Genomic DNA, 17,303 nt, shown 5'->3' on the forward strand with positions numbered 1-17,303 from the left:
ATGGTGGCGGCGGGCGCGCGCACGGGCACGGGCGCGGGCGCGCGTGAAGCCGGGGCCGTCCCTCGGGGCAGGACGGGCCGGGCCTGAAGCCGGGGCCTCGGCTCCGCCCCGCCCCGTAGGGCCCGGGGGGAGGACGGGGACCAGGTACGGGACCGGCCGGGGAGGGGGAGGGGGAGGATGGGGGCGGGAGGGCACCGAGTGGGCGAGGCCTCACCCCCCTCCCCTCCCCTCCCCTCCCCCCGGAGGGGGCCCGCGGCCAATCGGCGGCCTCCGCATCCGTCGGCCCGGCAACCCCGGAGCAGGACGCTGCCCGCTGCCGGGCGGGCCCCTAGGGCCCCACCCCCAGTGGGGACAGGGCATGCAGTCATTTGCATGCGTGCATTCATTCATTCACTCATTCATTCATTCATTCCGGGGGGGGGGGGCGGTTTAGTGAGCGGTTCCCTCGGTGCGGAGCCCTGCGCTGAGCGCTGGGGCGGGGGGCGGGCGACGCGGCAGTGGGCAGCCGGGGCCCCGGGTGGTACCGCCCCTGCCCGGCCTCGCCGAAGGCCGGAGTCCGGGGGGGGCGGGGCGGGGGGAGGGGGTCCTGACCTCTGACCTCTGACCTCTGACCTCCGCCCCCCGGCCCGGTGTCCCCGCAGGTTGCGGCGGCCGCCGGGTGCCCGCCATGCCCCAGGAGCCCCGGCCGGGGTCCCGGCAGCGGGGCGGCCCCCCGGCCCCGCCAGGGCCCCCGGCCCCGCCCGCCCCCAGGCCCCGGAGGCCCGGCCCGGCCGGAGCGGGCCGCCGGGCACGGGGGGCCCTGCCCCTGCCCCTGCCCCTGCCCCTGCCCCTGGCCCCGGCCCCGGCCCCGCCCCCGGCCCCGGCCCCGGCCCAGCCCCTGCCCCCTCCCCCCTCCCCGCAGCAACCTGTCCCGCTCCAAGTCGGTGAGCAGCGGCGACGTCCGCGGGGTCCTCGGCGGGGCCGTGGGGTCGGCGCTGAGCCGGCTGGCGCTGAGGGCCGAGCGACCCCCGAGCCCCGGCGCTGGCGGCGGCGTTGGCGTCCGGCCGGCGGGGCCCCCCCCCGGCCCTGCGCAGGACCACCTCCCTCCGCCGCCTGGGGCCCCCCCCCCGCCGCCGCCGCCGCCTGCCCCCCCGCCTTCGCGGCCAGCGGGCCCGCCCCGCTCAGCCTCCGGGCCCGGGCCCCGCCCGCCGAGACCCCCGACAGGCACAACCCCGCCAAGGACAACCCCGCGCACGCCCACCACCGCAGGACGGTGAGGACCCCCCCCCCTCCCCCGCCCGAACCACCCACCGCCGCCCTCACACCCATCCACGCCCGGACACGCCTCTCCGAGGCCTCCTCCACACACACACACACACACACACACACACACACACACACACACACAGCCCCCCCCCCAAGATCCCCCTCCCCTCAAACTGTCCCTTCCTCTCGCCAGACCCCCCTCCTCTCAAACTGGCCCTTCCCCTTCCTCTCAAACCGGCCCTTCCTCGCCCTCACACCCATCCACACCCAGACACGCCTCTCTGAGGCCTCCTCCACACACACACACACACACACACACACACACACACACACACACACACACACACACACACACACACACACACGCCCCCCAAGATTCCCCCTCCCCTCAAACTGGCCCTTCCCTTACCAGATGCCCCTCCTCTCAAACTGGCCCTTCCTCTTCCCAGATCCCCCTCCTCTCAAACTGTCCCTTCCCCTACCAGATCCCTCTCCTCTCAAACTGTCCCTTCCTCTTCCCAGATCCCCCTCCTCTCAAACTGTCCCTATCTCTTCCCAGTCCCCTTCCCTCCAAACTGTCCCTTCCTCTTCCCATATCCCCCTTCTCTCAAACTGTCCCTATCTCTTCCCAGTCCCCTCCCCTTCAAACTGTCCCTTCCTCTTCCCAGATCCCCCTCCTCTCAAACTGTCCCTATCTCTTCCCAGTCCCCTTCCCTTCAAACTGTCCCTTTCTCTTCCCAGATCCCCCTCCTCTCAAACTGTCCCTATCTCTTCCCAGTCCCCTTCCCTTCAAACTGTCCCTTCCTCTTCCCAGATCCCCCTTCTCTCAAACTGTCCCTATCTCTTCCCAGTCCCCTCCCCTTCAAACTGTCCCTTCCTCTTCCCAGATCCCCCTTCTCTCAAACTGTCCCTATCTCTTCCCAGTCCCCTCCCCTTCAAACTGTCCCTTCCTCTTCCCAGATCCCCCTCCTCTCAAACTGTCCCTATCTCTTCCCAGTCCCCTTCCCTTCAAACTGTTCCTTCTCCTTGCTAGATCCCCCTCCTCTCAAATTGTCCCTTCCTCTTCCCAGTCCCTTTCCCTTCAAACTGTCCCTCCCCCTTGCTAAAACCCCCTCCTCTCAAACTGTCCCTTCCTCTTCCCAGTCCCTTTCCCCTCAAACTGTCCTTATCACTTCCCAGTCCCCTTCCCTTCAAACTGTCCCTTCCCCTTGCCAGATCCCTCTCCTCTCAAACTGTCCCTTCCCCTTGCCAGATCCCCCTCCTCTCAAACTGTCCCTTCCCCTTGCCAGATCCCCCTCCTCTCCAACTGTCCCTTCCCCTTGCCAGATCCCCCTCCTCTCAAACTGTCCCTTCCCCTTGCCAGATCCCCCTCCTCTCAAACTGTCCCTTCCTCTTCCCAGTCCCTTTCCCCTCAAACTGTCCTTATCGCTTCCCAGTTCCCTCTCCTCTCAAACTGTCCCTTCCTCTTCCCAGTCCCTTTCCCCTCAAACTGTCCTTATCACTTCCCAGTCCCCTTCCCTTCAAACTGTCCCTTCCCCTTGCCAGATCCCCCTCCTCTCAAACTGTCCCTTCCCCTTGCCAGATCCCCCTCCTCTCAAACTGTCCCTTCCCCTTGCCAGATCCCCCTCCTCTCAAACAGTCCCTTCCCCTTGCCAGATCCCTCTCCTCTCAAACTGTCCCTTCCTCTTCCCAGATCCCCCTCCTCTCAAACTGTCCCTATCTCTTCCCAGTCCCCTTCCCTTCAAACTGTCCCATCCCCTTGCTAGATCCCCCTCCTCGCAAACTGTCCCTTCCTCTTCCCAGTCCCTTTCCCTTCATACTGTCCCTCCCCCTTGCTAAAACCCCCTCCTCTCAAACTGTCCCTTCCTCTTCCCAGTCCCTTTCCCCTCAAACTGCCCTTATCACTTCCCAGTCCCGTTCCCTTCAAACTGTCCCTTCCCCTTGCCAGATCCCTCTCCTCTCAAACTGTCCCTTCTTCTTGCCAGATCCCCCTCCTCTCAAACTGTCCCTTCCTCTTCCCAGATCCCCCTCCTCCTAACTGTCCCTTCCTCTTCCCAGATCCCCTCCTCCTAACTATCCCTTCCTCTTCCCAGATCCCCTCCTCCTAACTGTCCCTTCCACTTCCCAAATCCCCTCCTCCTAACTGTCCCTTCCTCTTCCCAGATTCCCCTTCTCCTAACTGTCCCTGCCTCTTCCCAGTTCTTTTCCCCTTAAACTGCCCTTTTCTCTTGCCAGATTCCCCTCTCAAACTGTCCCTTCCTCTTCCCAGATCCCCCTCCTATAAACTGTCCCTACTTCTTCCCTGTCCCCTTCCCCTCAAACTGTCCGTCCCTCTTCCCAGATCCAAACGGTCCCTACCTCTTCCCTGTCCCTTTCCCCTCAAACTGTCCCTTCCTCTTGCCAAATCCCCCTCCTCTCAAACTGCCCCTTCCTCTTCCCTGATCCCCTTCCTCTCAAACTGGCTCTTCCTCTTCCCTGATCCCCTTCCTCTCAAACTGTCCCTTCCTCTTCCCAGTCCGTTTCCCCTCAAACTGTCCCTTCCTCTTCCCAGTCCGTTTCCCCTCAAACTGTCCCTTCCTCTTCCCTGATCCCCCTCCTCTCAAACTGTGCCTTCCTCAAACTGTCCCTTCCTCTTCCCAGTCCGTTTCCCCTCAAACTGTCCCTTCCTCTTCCCAGTTCCTTTCCCCTCAAACTGTCCTTATCTCTTCCCAGTCCCGTTCCCTTCAAACTGTCCCTTCCCCTAGCCAGATCCCCCTCCTCTCGAACTGTCCCTTCCTCTTCCCAGATCCCCTTCTCCTAACTGTCCCTTCCTCTTCCCATATCCCCTTCTCCTAAGTGTCCCTACCTCTTCCCAGTCCCTTTCTCCTCAAACTGTCCCTGCCCCTTCCTCTTGCCAGATTCCCCTCTCAAACTGTCCCTTCCTCTTCCCAGATCCCCCTCCTATAAACTGTCCCTACTTCTTCCCTGTCCCCTTCCCCTCAAACTGTCCGTCCCTCTTCCCAGATCCAAACGGTCCCTACCTCTTCCCTGTCCCTTTCCCCTCAAACTGTCCCTTCCTCTTCCCTGATCCCCCTCCTCTCGAACTGTCCCTTTCTCTTCCCTGATCCCCCTTCTCTCAAACTGTCCCTTTCCCTTGCCAGATCCCCCTCCTCTCAAACTGTCCCTTCCTCTTCCCTGATCCCCCTCCTCTCAAACTGTCCCTTCCTCTTCCCTGATCCCCCTCCTCTCAAACTGTCCCTTCCCCTTGCCAGATCCCCCTCCTCTCAAACTGTCCCTTCCCCTTGCCAGATCCCCCTTCCCTTCAAACTGTCCCTTCCCCTTGCCAGATCCCCCTTCTCTCAAGCTGTCCCTTCCCCTTGCCAGATCCCCCTCCTCTCAAACTGTCCCTTCCCCTTCCCAGATCCCCTCCTACTAACTGTTCCTACCCCTTCCCAGTCCCTTTCCCCTCAAACTGTCCCTTCCCCTCAAACTGCCCCTTCCCCTACCAGATCCCCCTCCTCTCAAACTGTCCCTTCCGCTTTCCAGATACAGACTGTCCCTTCCTCTTCCCAGTCCCCTTCCCCTCAAACTGTCCCTTTTCCTTCCCCTTCCCAGTCTCTTTCCCCTCATACTGCCCCTTCCTCTTTCCAAATCCCCCTCCTCTCAAACTGTCCCTTCCCCTTGCCAGATCCCCTTCCTCTCAAACTGTCCCTACCTCTTCCCTGTCCCTTCCCCTTCCCAGTCCCTTTACCCTCAAACTGTCCCTTCCTCTTGCCAAATCCCCCTCCTCTCAAACTGTCCCCTCCCCCTTCTAGATCCCCCTCCCCTCAAACTGTCCCTTCCCCTTCCCAGTCCCCTTCCCCTCAGACTGTCCCTTCCTCTTCCCAGATCCCCTCCTACTAACTGTCCCTACCTTTTCCCTTGTCCCTTTTCCCTCAAACTGTCCCTTCTCCTTCCCCTCAAACTGCCCCTTCCCCGATCCCCTTCCTCTCAAACTGTCCCTACCTCTTCCCTGTCCCTTCCCTTTCCCAGTCCCTTTTCCCTCAAACTGTCCCTTCCTCTTGCCAAATCCCCCTCCTCTCAAACTGTCCCCTCCCCCTTCCAAATCCCCCTCCTCTCAAACTGTCCCTTCCTCTTCCCAGATCCCCCTCCCCTCAAACTGTCCCTTCCCCTTCCCAGTCCCCTTCCCCTCAGACTGTCCCTTCCTCTTCCTAGATCCCCTCCTACTAACTGTCCCTACCTCTTCCCTGTCCCTTTTCCCTCAAACTGTCCCTTCCCCTTCCCCTTCCCCTCAAACTTCCCCTTCCCCTTCCAGATCCCCCTCCTCTCAAACTGTCCCTTCCGCTTCCCAGATACAAACTGTCCCTACCTCTTCCCGGTCCCCTTCCCCTCAAACTGTCCCTTCCCCTTCCCAGTCCCCTTCCCCTCAGACTGTCCCTTCCTCTTTCCAAATCCCTCTCCTCTGTCCTTTCCTCTTCCCAGATCCCCCTCCTACAAACTATCCCTACCTCTTCCCAGTCCTTTTCCCCTCAAACTGTCCTTTCCTCCTCCCAGCCCCCTTCCCCACAAACTGTCCCTTCGTCTTCCCAGATCTCCCTCCCCGGAAAACTGTCTCTTCCTCTCTCTTCCCAGTTCCCCCGCACCACCAACCCCGCTTCCCAGATTCCCTTCCCCCCGCCCCGAGCTGGAGACACCAGTTGCTGGGGTTCCAGCGTACCCCTCCTCCCTCCCCAAACCATCCGCTCCTCCCTCTCCCCCGGGTCCTCCCTGTCCCCAGTCCTCCGCTCCGCAAACCGTCCCCTTGGTTTTCCAGATCCCCCTCCGCGCCCGACTGTCCCCTCCTCTTCCCCCGAAACCGTGCCCGCCACCCGTCCGTGGAGACACCCGTTGCTGGGGTTCCAGCCCAGCCGAGCTGGGAAGCTCTGCCCTCTCCCGCTCCGCCGCCCCGCGGGGCCGTCCCCGGCCGCACCCACCCACCCCTCACCCGTGGCTAATTAATTCCCCGGGGGTCGCCGAGCCGGGCCAGGAATAGAGCCGGGAGCGGGCTGGACGTGGAGGGGGAAGGCCGCCACTGGGGTTGGGAGCCGGGCTCGGGCGGGGGCCGGAGAGAGGGCATCGCGGGCCGGAGCGGGCGTCGCGGGCCGGAGGGGACCACGGGGGCCGGAGGGGGCCTCGTGGCGGGGAGGGCGGTGGGCGAGGAGGGCGTCGGGCGGGCCATGCCGGAGCTGGGCCATCTGCCCCGGGAGCTGCGGCGCCGGGCGACGCGGAGGGGAGGGGCGGCCCTGCCGGACACCGTGGGACCCTCGGCCGTGCTGGGGCTACTGCTGGTGGCCGGCGAGGTAGCCGGGGGACGGGAGGGCGCGGGGGCGCGGGGCCGGAGCGCCCAGGCGGGAGCCTGACTGGGTCCGTCCGGTCCGGTCCGGTCCTGTCCTGTCCTGTCTTCCCACCGCAGGCTCACCACACGCTGCTCCTGGGATCGGGCCACGTCGGCCTCCGGAACCTGGGGAACACGGTGAGGCCCCCCGTGGAGCCGGACGCCCGCCCGCCCGCCCCCCGGCCAACGCCGCCACCGCGTCCCCGGGGAGAGGGATGAGGCGGGGGACGGGGGCCGCGGCCTCCCCTCCCGTCCGTCGAGGAGGGCGCGATGGGCGCCGAGCGACGGGACAGAGTTAGCGGACCCCGTCCCCCGTCCCCCGTCCCCCCGCAGTGCTTCATGAACGCCGTGCTCCAGTGCCTGAGCTGCACGCGCCCGCTGCGGGACTTCTGTCTGCGCAGGGACTTCCGGCTTCACCCCAGAGCGGGCCGCACCCAGGAGCTCACCGAAGGTGGGGGGTCTTCCCCGTTCCCCACCCCTCTCTTCCCCTCTCCGGCTCCCCCGAACCCCTGACCGACCCTCTTCTCCCCAGCCCTCCGGAGACCCGGCCCAGCCAGCTTTAGCCCCAAGCCAGCCCCCCCAGCCCGTCCCCCCGACCCTTTCCTCCGCGCCCCCCAGCTTTCGCGGACGTGCTGGGAGCCCTGTGGCACCCCGACTCCTGCGAGCCCGTGAACCCCGCCCGCTTCCGCGCCGTCTTCCAGAGGCACGTCCCCGCCTTTGCCGGGTACAGGTGAGCGGCGGGCGGTGTCGGGGGGCCGGGAGGGGCGGGGGTCGAGCCGCCCGGGGGCGGGGGGGTGACCGTTCGGGGGACCCCCAGCCAGCAGGATGCTCAGGAATTCCTCAAGTTCCTCATGGAGCGGCTGCACCTGGAGATCAACCGCCAAGGCCGGCGTCCCCCGCCCATCCTGGCCGAGTCCTCGGCCCCTTCGCCTCCCCGCCGGGGGACCCCCCTGCTCAACGAGGCTATCCTCAGGTGAGGCCTCCGCCCCACCCTCGTCCATTCGTTCATTCATTGTCGTATTTATTGAGCGCTCACTGTGTGCAGAGCACTGGACTAGGCGCCTGGGAAGTCCAAGTCGGCGACAGGCGGTCCCTACCCGACAACGGGCTCACAGTCTGGAAGGGGGAGGCAGACGACAAAACACGCGGACAGGGGTCAAGTCGTCAGAATAAATAGAAAGAAAGCTAGATTCGCATCATGAACAAAATAGAATAGTAAATATGTACAAGTAAAATAAATGGAGTCATAAATCCGTACAAACATATATACAGGTGCTGTGGGGAGGGGAAGGAGGTAGGGCGAAGTGGGGACCCTCTCGACCTCCCCGTCGGTTTATCGGCAATAACGATAACGGCGGTGTCTGTTAAGTGCGTCAGGCACCGTACTAAGCGCCCGGGGGCCGGGGGGGGGGGATCCGAGCAAGTCGATGGTGTTTATCGAGCGTTTACTGGGTGCAGAGCACTGTACAAGTCACTTCTCTGAGCCTCAGTTACCTCATCTGTAAAATGGGGATGAAGACCGTGAGCCCCACGTGGGACAACCCGATCACCTTGTATCCCCCCAGTGCTTAGAACAGTGCTTCGCACACAGTAAGCGCTTAAGAAATGCCATCGGCAAATGCCGTCATCACCGTACTGAGGGCTTGGGAGAGGACCCTACGGGAGAGTCAGGAGACACGATCCCGGCTCCCCGGGAGTTGGCGGTCTAGCGAGGGAGACGTTGGATTATTTGCGGGCGGGAGGAAAAAGAAAGGAAAGGCCTGTCTGCCAATCAGTCAATCGTGGGTATTTATCGAGCCCTCACTGTGTGCCGAGCACCGTACCACGGAATTAGCGGAACGCGTTCCCCGCCCGTAACGAGCTTACGGTCTAGAGGGGGACCGGGTCGGTGCTGGAATACCTGGACATGTAAATTCATTCGATCATATTTAGTGAGCGCTTACTGTGTGCGGAGCACTGTACTGAGCCCTGGAGGATAATCGAGCTGGTGGGGAAAATATTCCCCTCTTCCACCCCGCCTCGTTGCTTTCCCGAATCCCTCTCCTGGCGGCTTCCCTCCCTTTCTTCTGTCTTTTCCTCCCACCCTCAGCTCTCCCCAGCCCCCCTCTTCAGCCTAACCCTCTGGGGTCCCCCCCGCCGACCCCCAACCTCTGTCTCTGCCCTTCTGCCCCCTCCCCTAGCCCCAGGCTGAGGGCGTTTAGGGGAGCTGGGTGGTCAGAGGGAGACCTGGGGCAGCGGGAAGCAGCTCTTCCTAGTGGCTAGAGCCCGGGCCGGAACTCAGAAGGACCTGGGTTCGAATCCCGGCTCCGCCTCTCGCCTGCCGTGTAACCTTAGGCGGGTCACTTTACGTCTCTGGGCCTCGGTTCCCCTCCTCTGTAAAATGGGGTCGAAGACTGGGAGCCCCACGTGGGCCAGGGACCGCGTCCAACCCCGTTTGCCTGTGTCCATCCCGGCGCTCAGCACGGGGCCGGGCACGTAGTACGCGCTCAACGGAAAACCGTCCAGAGGCAGAAAGGGGAGAGGAGGGGGAAGGACAAGCAGGGGGGCCCGGGGCCGGGCGAGGGGGTCGAAGCGTCCGGGCCTGAAGCCGCCCTCCCCGTGGTCCCGCAGTGACGACGAGCGGGCGAACCTCATGTGGAAACGATACCTGCAGCGGGAAGACAGCAAGATTGTGGGTACGGGGGTCCCCGGGGGGGGGGGGGGGGGAGGCGACCGAGAGGGGTCGGCCCAGGGGAGGGGCCCGCGCGGCCGGGGAGAGGTAGGCCTCGGTGGACCCCATGCCCTCCGCCCCCGTCTCCCCCGGCCCCAGATCTGTTCGTGGGCCAGCTGAAAAGCTGCCTCAAATGCCAGGCCTGCGGTTACCGCTCCACCACCTTCGAGGTCTTCTGCGACCTGTCGCTGCCCATCCCCAAGGTGCGTGCCCGCCGGGGGGTCTCGGGGGGTCCCTTGGGCTCGGGGGGGGCCGGGCTCATTCACGCTCGGCTCCTCTCCCTTTCCCACCCCCTCCTCCCAGAAAGGGTTTGCCGGCGGGAAGGTCTCCCTGCGAGATTGCTTCAACCTCTTCACCAAGGAGGAGGAGCTCGACTCTGAGAACGCCCCGGTGAGGGGCCACGGGGATGGGGACCGGGGGCGGGGGGACACGGGGGACACGGGACGGGGGCAGGGGGACAGGAGGGACACGGGGGACGGGGGCAGGAGTTGGGGGACACAGGGGGAAGGGGACCCGGGGGCCGGGGGTGGCCGAGGGGGGAGGGCGTGTTGCCGGGCCGACGGATGCGGGCGCCGCTGTTTGGCTGCGGGCCCTCCCGCGTTGTAGGGCGCCCAGTTGTGGGTGGGCGGGGGTGGTGGGGGCCCGGCCTGTGCAGGTCTCTGGGGTCTTAGGGGAGCCGCCCTCTGACCCCTGCCCTCTGACCCCTGCCACCCCCCCACTCCGCCCGGGCCCAGGTGTGCGACCGCTGCCGGCAGAGGACGCGGAGCACCAAGAAGCTGACGGTGCAGAGGTTCCCCCGCATCCTCGTGCTGCGTATCCTCAGCACCCCCGGGGACCCGGGCCCGGGCCTGGGTTCTAATCCCGGCTCCGCCACCTGTCCGCTGGGCGGCCTTGGGCGAGTCGCTTCACTTCCCTGCCCCTGAGTTCCCTCGCCCGCAAAATGGGGATGAAGACTGTGAGCCCCACGGGGGACGGGGACTGCGTCCAACCTGATTAACTCGCCTCTACCCCGGTGCTTAGAACGGTGCTTGGCACGTAGCGAGCGCTTAATGAGTACGATGGTTATTATTTAATTATGATTATTACCCATCACCAAGCGAGCCTTGGTCCACAGGGGGCAGGGGCCCCTCCAAGGTCAGGTGGGGCCGATCCATCCGTCACCTCCGCCCGCCCCCATCCCCACCCCCTGTATTAGGCCAGAGGAGGCTGGTGGGGGTAGGGGGGGTCGCGGGCAAGGTGGGCCACCCCCAGTTGGGGGGAACGGCGGCCTCCCATCCAGAGCGGGCACCCCTGGGTGGGGAGGCGGACGGGCGCCCTTCCTCCGGCCTCCCGCGAGTGGTCCTTAACGACGGCCCAGACCTGAACCGCTTCTCGGCCGCCCGCGGCTCCATCCGGAAGACTTCCGTCAGCGTCGACTTCCCCCTGCAGCAGCTCATCCTGGGCGACTTCGCCAGCGACAAGGCCGGTGAGACCCGAGGCCTGCTAGGGGCGGGAAGGGAGCGGGCCAGGGGCAGGGTGGGGGGCACATGGAAGGGGCAGCCCACCCTCCGGCCTCCCCCACTCTCCCTCTGTCTCCAGGGAGCCCCGTGTACCAGCTCTACGCCCTGTGCAACCACTCGGGCAGCGTCCACTACGGTCATTACACGGCCCTGTGCCGGGGACAGACCGGCTGGCGCGTCTACAACGACTCCCGGTGAGGACCCCCCCCCCCCATCTCCGGCCCCCTTTGGGGGGAGGGTGGGTTTCGGCTAGACCCGCTGGAGAGATCGGGAAGCGGGGGGCGGGGGGGGAAGACCCTCTCAGCACCCCTCCCCGCCCCTCCGCAGCGTCTCGGCCGTCAGCGAGAACCAGGTGGCGTCCAGCGAGGGCTACGTGCTGTTCTACCAGCTGGCACAGGAGCCCCCCCCGGCGCCCGTGACCCCGGCGGCCCCCTCCCCAAAACAAACGTGTGTGACCCCGGGCCCTGTAACCACCCCCTCTCCCCCCAACCATCTGTGACTCTCCCCCCCCCCCACCCCCCCGGTCGCCCCTCACTTACCTCAGAGACAACTATTTTTGTGTCTTTTTAATCTGGGGGGACCCCGTCACCCCAGTATTTTTTTATTCAACAAACCCCCCCCCCCCCGCCCATCCCTCTCGCAACATGTGTACAGCCCCCCACCCCCGTGTACAGAGCCCCTTAGTTTCCCAGCCTCATGTTTGGCGAATAAATTTACTAAGAAACCCAGGAGAAGCAGCGTGGCTCTGTGGAAAGGGCCCGGGCTTTGGAGTCCGAGGTCGTGGGTTCAAATCCCGGCCCTGCCGACTGTCAGGTGGGTGGCTTTGGGCGAGTCACTTCACTTCTCTGGGCCTCAGTTCCTTCATCTGTAAAGTGGGGTTGAAGACTGTGAGCCCCACGGGGGACAACCTGATCACCCTGTATCTCCCCAGCGCTTAGAACGGTGCTTTGCACAAAGTAAGCACTTAACAAATATCATTATTATTATTATTAGTACCAGGAGGGTGATCTGGGTGAGAGATTTGCCCTCTCCTCCTTCCCTCCTCACTTCTTCCCTCCCATTCCTTCCTCTTTCCCCCTTCCCTTTTCACTTTCTCCTCTCCTTTCCCCTCCTCTCTTCCTCATCCCCTTGCCCTCTCCGCCTCCCCCTCTTCCCTTCTTTCGCTTCCTTCTCCTCCTCCTCCTCCTTCCAGCTCCATCCATCCTTCGTCCGGCCCCAGCCAGTTTCTCGTGGGAGAGAAACTGAGGCCAGACCCTGGTGCGATACTGAGTGTCAGGCGCGAGGTAGATCCAAGTTAGGTTGGGCACAGTCCCTGTCCCACTTGGGGTGCCCAGTCTTCACCCCCGTTTTGCAGATGAGGGAACCGAGGCCCAGAGAAGTGAAGTGACTCGACCAAGGTCACGCAGCTGACGAGGTGGGGGGTGGGCTTTGAGGGCAGCGAGACGTCAGAGTGGGGATGGGGGGGCGGGGGTTGGTGAATAGAGCCGGAAAGGGAGCAGGGGGATTGTTCATCATCAATCGTATTTATTGAGCGCTTACTGTGGGCAGAGCACTGGACTAAGCGCTTGGGAAGTCCAAGTTGGCAACATCTAGAGACAGTCCCTACCCAACAGCGGGCTCACAGTCTAAAAGGGGGAGACAGAGAACAAAACCAAACATACTAACAAAATAAAATAGAATAGATATCATCATCATCAATCGTATTTATTGAGCGCTTACTGTGTGCAGAGCACTGTACTAAGCGCTTGGGAAGTCCAAATTGGCAACATCTAGAGACAGTCCCTACCCAACAGTGGGCTCACAGTCTAAAAGGGGGAGACAGAGAACAAAACCAAACATACTAACAAAATAAAATAAATAGAATAGATATGTACAAATAAAATCAAGAGTAAAAAAAAATATGTACAAACATATATAGATATATACAGGTGCTGTGGGGAAGGGAAGGAGGTAAGATGGGGGGGATGGAGAGGGGGACGAGGGGGATTGTACAAGTAACATAAATAAATAGAGTGATAAATATGTACAAACATATATACATCTATACAGGTGCTGTGGGGAAGGGAAGGAGGTAAGATGGGGGGGATGGAGAGGGGGACGAGGGGGATTGTTGCGTGGTGACTTCCTTCTTTTTGTAGTAGTCGCCCTGGGAGGTGGGGCAGGGTCGCCAGTAGCCATCTCGGTCGCCAGGACTGTGGCTCTGACATTCCCCAGTGGGCACTGAGAGCGTACAGAGAAGGATCTATTATTATTACGGTATTTGGTAAGCGCTTACTATGTGCCAGGCACTGTACTAAGCCCCGGAGTAGATACAAGCAACTGAGCGCTGGCTGGAGTGGATACAAGCAAATCGGGTTGGACGCAGTCCCTGTCCCACAGAGGGCTCACAGTCTCAATCCCCATTTTCCAGATGAGGGAACTGAGGCCCAGAGAATAATAATAATAATAATGGTGGTATTTGTTAAGCGCTTACTATGTGTGAAGCCCTGTTCTAAGCGCTGGGGAGGGTACGAGGTGACCAGGTTGTCCCATGTGGGGCTCACAGTCTTAATCCCCATTTTACAGATGAGGGAACTGAGGCACAGAGAAGTTAAGTGGCTTGCCCAAAGTCACACAGCTGACAAGTGGACGAGCCGGGATTAGAACCCGTGACCTCCTGAATCCCAGCCCCGGGCTCCGTCCACCACGCCATGCTGCTTCTCCTAAGGAATTATCAGTCAATCAATCGTATTTATTGAGCGCTTACTGTGTGCAGAGCACTGTGCTAAGCGCTTGGGAAGTACAAGTTGGCAACGTATAGAGACAGTCCCTACCCAACAGTGGGCTCACAGTCTAAAAGGGGGAGACAGAGGACAAAACCAAACATACTAACAAAATAAAATGAATAGAATAGATATGTACAGGTAAAATAGAGTAATAAATCTGTACAAACATATATACATATATACAGGTGCTGTGGGGAAGGGAAGGAGGTAAGATGGGGGGATGGAGAGGGGGATGAGGGGGAGAGGAAGGAAGGGGCTCAGTCTGGGAAGGCCTCCTATGAAATAATTATGATATTTATTATTAATAATTATTATTATTGTGGTATTTGTTAAGCTCTTACTATGTTCCAGGCATTGTACTAAGCACAAGAGTGTATACAAGTAAATCAGGCTGGACAAAGCCCCCGTCCCACATGGGGCTCACAGTCTCAAACCCCATTTCACAGATGCGGTCACAGAGGCCCAGTCATCATCATCATCAATCGTATTTATTGAGCGCTTACCACGTGCAGAGCACTGTACTAAGCGCTTGAGAAGTACAAATTGGCAACATATAGAGACAGTCCCTACCCAACAGCGGGCTCACAGTCTAAAAGAGGGAGACAGAGATCAAAACCAAACATACTAACAAAATTAAATAGAGTAAAATAAATAAATAGAGTAATAAATCTGTATTAACATATATACATATATACAGGTGCTGTGGGGAAGGGAAGGAGGTAAGATGGGGGGATGGAGAGGGGGACGAGGGGGAGAGGAAGGAAGGGGCTCAGTCTGGGAAGGCCTCCTGGAGGAGGTGAGCTCTCAGCAGGGCCTTGAAGGGAGGAAGAGAGCTAGCTTGGCAGGATTAGAACCCAGGCCTTTCTGACTCGCAGGCCCGGGCTCTATCCGCTAAGCCACACTACTTCTGTGTTTTCCTGGAGCTTACAATCTAGTCATATCTAGAGGATAAAGGGCAGAAAATTGAGGTCTAAGGCTTCTAGAGATGCCTGTAAGGGCCATGATAGGCGGAGTGGATAGAATGGAGAAGCAATCAATCGTATTTATTGAGCGCTTCCTGTGTGCAGAGCACTGTACTAAGCGCTTGGGAAGTCCAAGTTAGCAACACACAGAGAAGCAGCGGGGCTCAGTGGAAAGAGCCCGGGCTTTGGAGTCGGAGGTCATGGGTTCAAATCCCGGCTCCACCGCTTGTCAGCTGGGTGACTTTGGGCGAGTCACTTCTCTGGACCTCAGTGACCTCATCTGGAAAATGGGGATGAAGACCGTGAGCCCCCCCGTGGGACAACCTGATCGCTTTGTAACCTCCCTAGCGCTAAGAACAGTGCTTTGCACATTGTAAGCGCTTAATAAATGCTATCATTATTATTATTATTAATGACTCGGGGAGGGAGGGAGTCCTGGGAGGCTTCCTGGAGGAGGAAGCAGCGTGGCCTAATGGATAGAGCACAGACCTTGGAGTCAAAAGGACCTGGGTTCCCATTCCAGCTCTGCCACTTGTCAGCAAGTCACTTCAGTCCTCTGGGCCTCAGTTATCTCATCTGTAAAATGGAGATTAAGACTGTGAGCCCCACGTGGGACAGGGACTGTGTCCGACCTGATTAGCTTTTATCTACCCCAGCCCTTTGAACAGGGCCTGGCACATAGTAAGCGCTCAATACCATAAAAAAAAAAAGGGAGGAGGGCTTCCAGGAGCTTTTCAGTCAATCCGGCGGTGGTGGTATTTATTGAACGCTTACTTTGTGCAGACCAGAAAGAGAAATCTAGCGGAGGTGGTGGATCTACCCCAGCCCTTAGAACAGGGCCTGGCACATAGTAAGTGCTCAATACCGTAAAAAAAAAAAAGGGAGGAGGGCTTCCGGGAGCTTTTCAGTCAATCCATCAGTGGTATTTATTGAACGCTTTGTGCAAGCGCTCAATACCATTAAAAAAAAAGGGAGAAGGGCTTCCGGGAGCTTTTCAGTCAATCCGTCTGTGGTATTTATTGAACAGTTACTTTGTGCAGAACAAAAAGAGAAATCTAGCGGAGGGGGTAGATCTACCTCAGCCCTTAGAACAGGGCCTGGTACATAGTAAGCGCTCAACACCATAAAAAGAAAGGGGGTAGAAGGGCTTTCGGGAGCTTTTCAGCCAATCCGGCAGTGGTATTTATTGAACGCTTACTTTGTGCAAGCGCTCAATACCATTAAAAAAAAAAGGGAGAAGGGCTTCCGGGAGCTTTTCAGTCAATCCGTCAGTGGTATTTATTGAACGCTTACTTTGTGCAGAGCAGAAAGAGAAATCTAGCGGAGGGGGTAGATCTACCCCAGCCCTTTGAACAGGGCCTGGCACATAGTAAGCGCTCAACACCATAAAAAAAAGGGGGGGAGAAGGGCTTTCGGGAGCTTTTCAGTCAATCCGGCAGTGGTATTTATTGAACACTTTGTGCAGAGCAGAAAGAGAAATCTAGTGGAGGGGGTAGATCTACCCCAGCCCTTAGAACAGGGCCTGGCACAGAGTAAGCGCTCAACACCATAAAAAAAAGGGGGGGAGAAGGGCTTTCGGGAGCTTTTCAGTCAATCCGTCAGTGGTATTTATTGAACGCTTACTTTGTGCAAGCGCTCAATACCATTAAAAAAAAAGGGAGAAGGGCTTCTGGGAGCTTTTCAGTCAATCCGTCGGTGGTATTTATTGAACGCTTACTTTGTGCAGAGCAGAAAGAGAAATCTAGCGGAGGGGGTAGGTAAGTTCCCAGCCCACCGCGTGCTGACCATCTAGAGGGGGGAAAAGCAGGGATGGGGGCTTGGAGAAGTGGGAGGTTGGGGCAGGGGGAGGGTGGGAGTAGTCCTTGTGGGGTGTCCATTGCGAGGGTGTGTGCGTGCGTGTGTGTGTGTGTGCGTGTGTGTGTGTGTGTGTGTGTGTGTGTGTGTGTTGAGAGCACAGGCAGTGGGAGGGAGCTAGTTGGGGTGGGGAACCTGCCAGCCCAGGGCTTTGAGGCCTTGAGTGTGTGATAAGGGAGACAACCAGGAGCGGCCGAGGACTGAGAAGAAGGGGAGCGGTGGTTCCCGGAGCGGAGACCGCGGCAAGGGTGATGGTGGACGCCGTGAGGTTGCGGGGCGGTGGAGAAGGGCTGGAGGTGGGGAGGCCGGGGAGCAAGCAGCGTGGCTCAGTGGAAAGAGCCCGGGCTTTGGTGTCAGAGGTCAGGGGTTCTAATCCCGGCTCCACCAACTGTCAGCTGGGTGACTTTGGGTGAGTCAATCAATCAATCATATTTATTGAGCGCTTACTGTGTGCAGAGCACTGGACAAAGCGCTTGGGAAGTACAAGTTGGCAACATCTAGAGACGGTCCCTACCCAACAGCGGGCTCACAGTCTAAGTCGAGTCACTTCTCTGTGCCTCAGTTCCCTCATCTGTAAAACGGGGATTAAGATTGGGAGCCCCACGTGGGACCACCTGATCGCCTTGTATCTCCCCAGCACTTAGAACAGTAATTTGCACGTAGTAAGGGCTTAACAAATACCGTCGTTATTATTCTTATTATTATTTGGAGTCAGAGGTCAGGGGTTCAAAGCCCGGCTCTGCCAATTGTCAGCTGGGTGACTTTGGGCGATTCACTTCTCTGGACCTCAGTTCCCTCATCTGGAAAACGGGGATTAAGATTGGGAGCCCCACGTGGGACAACCTGATCGCCTTGTATCTCCCCAGCGCTTAGAACAGTGCTTTGCACATAGTAAGCGCTTCACAAATGCCATTA

General features: G+C 59.9%; 2 protein-coding genes across 2 annotated transcripts in view; both read left to right on the plus strand.

Annotated features, from left to right (window-relative positions):
* USP21 (ubiquitin specific peptidase 21) overlaps window positions 1-17,303 on the plus strand; it is a 17,799-nt gene continuing 496 nt past the window's right edge. The window contains exons 1-16 of the mRNA XM_038768431.1: window positions 1-43; window positions 246-356; window positions 642-726; window positions 902-1,023; window positions 1,074-1,252; window positions 6,677-6,736; window positions 6,932-7,049; window positions 7,217-7,328; window positions 7,416-7,571; window positions 9,209-9,273; window positions 9,408-9,511; window positions 9,612-9,698; window positions 10,043-10,121; window positions 10,666-10,773; window positions 10,887-11,001; window positions 11,135-11,286. Coding sequence (XP_038624359.1) covers window positions 1-43; window positions 246-356; window positions 642-726; window positions 902-1,023; window positions 1,074-1,252; window positions 6,677-6,736; window positions 6,932-7,049; window positions 7,217-7,328; window positions 7,416-7,571; window positions 9,209-9,273; window positions 9,408-9,511; window positions 9,612-9,698; window positions 10,043-10,121; window positions 10,666-10,773; window positions 10,887-11,001; window positions 11,135-11,286 — 1,696 coding nt within the window. The remainder of the gene's footprint in view (window positions 44-245; window positions 357-641; window positions 727-901; window positions 1,024-1,073; window positions 1,253-6,676; window positions 6,737-6,931; window positions 7,050-7,216; window positions 7,329-7,415; window positions 7,572-9,208; window positions 9,274-9,407; window positions 9,512-9,611; window positions 9,699-10,042; window positions 10,122-10,665; window positions 10,774-10,886; window positions 11,002-11,134; window positions 11,287-17,303) is intronic.
* PPOX (protoporphyrinogen oxidase) overlaps window positions 16,569-17,303 on the plus strand; it is a 20,348-nt gene continuing 19,613 nt past the window's right edge. The window contains exon 1 of the mRNA XM_038768719.1: window positions 16,569-16,636. The gene's annotated coding sequence lies outside the window, so the exon portion shown is untranslated. The remainder of the gene's footprint in view (window positions 16,637-17,303) is intronic.

The sequence above is a fragment of the Tachyglossus aculeatus genome, chromosome Y4 (genome assembly GCF_015852505.1).
Source record: "Tachyglossus aculeatus isolate mTacAcu1 chromosome Y4, mTacAcu1.pri, whole genome shotgun sequence".
In the NCBI taxonomy this organism is placed as follows: Eukaryota; Metazoa; Chordata; class Mammalia; order Monotremata; family Tachyglossidae; genus Tachyglossus; species Tachyglossus aculeatus.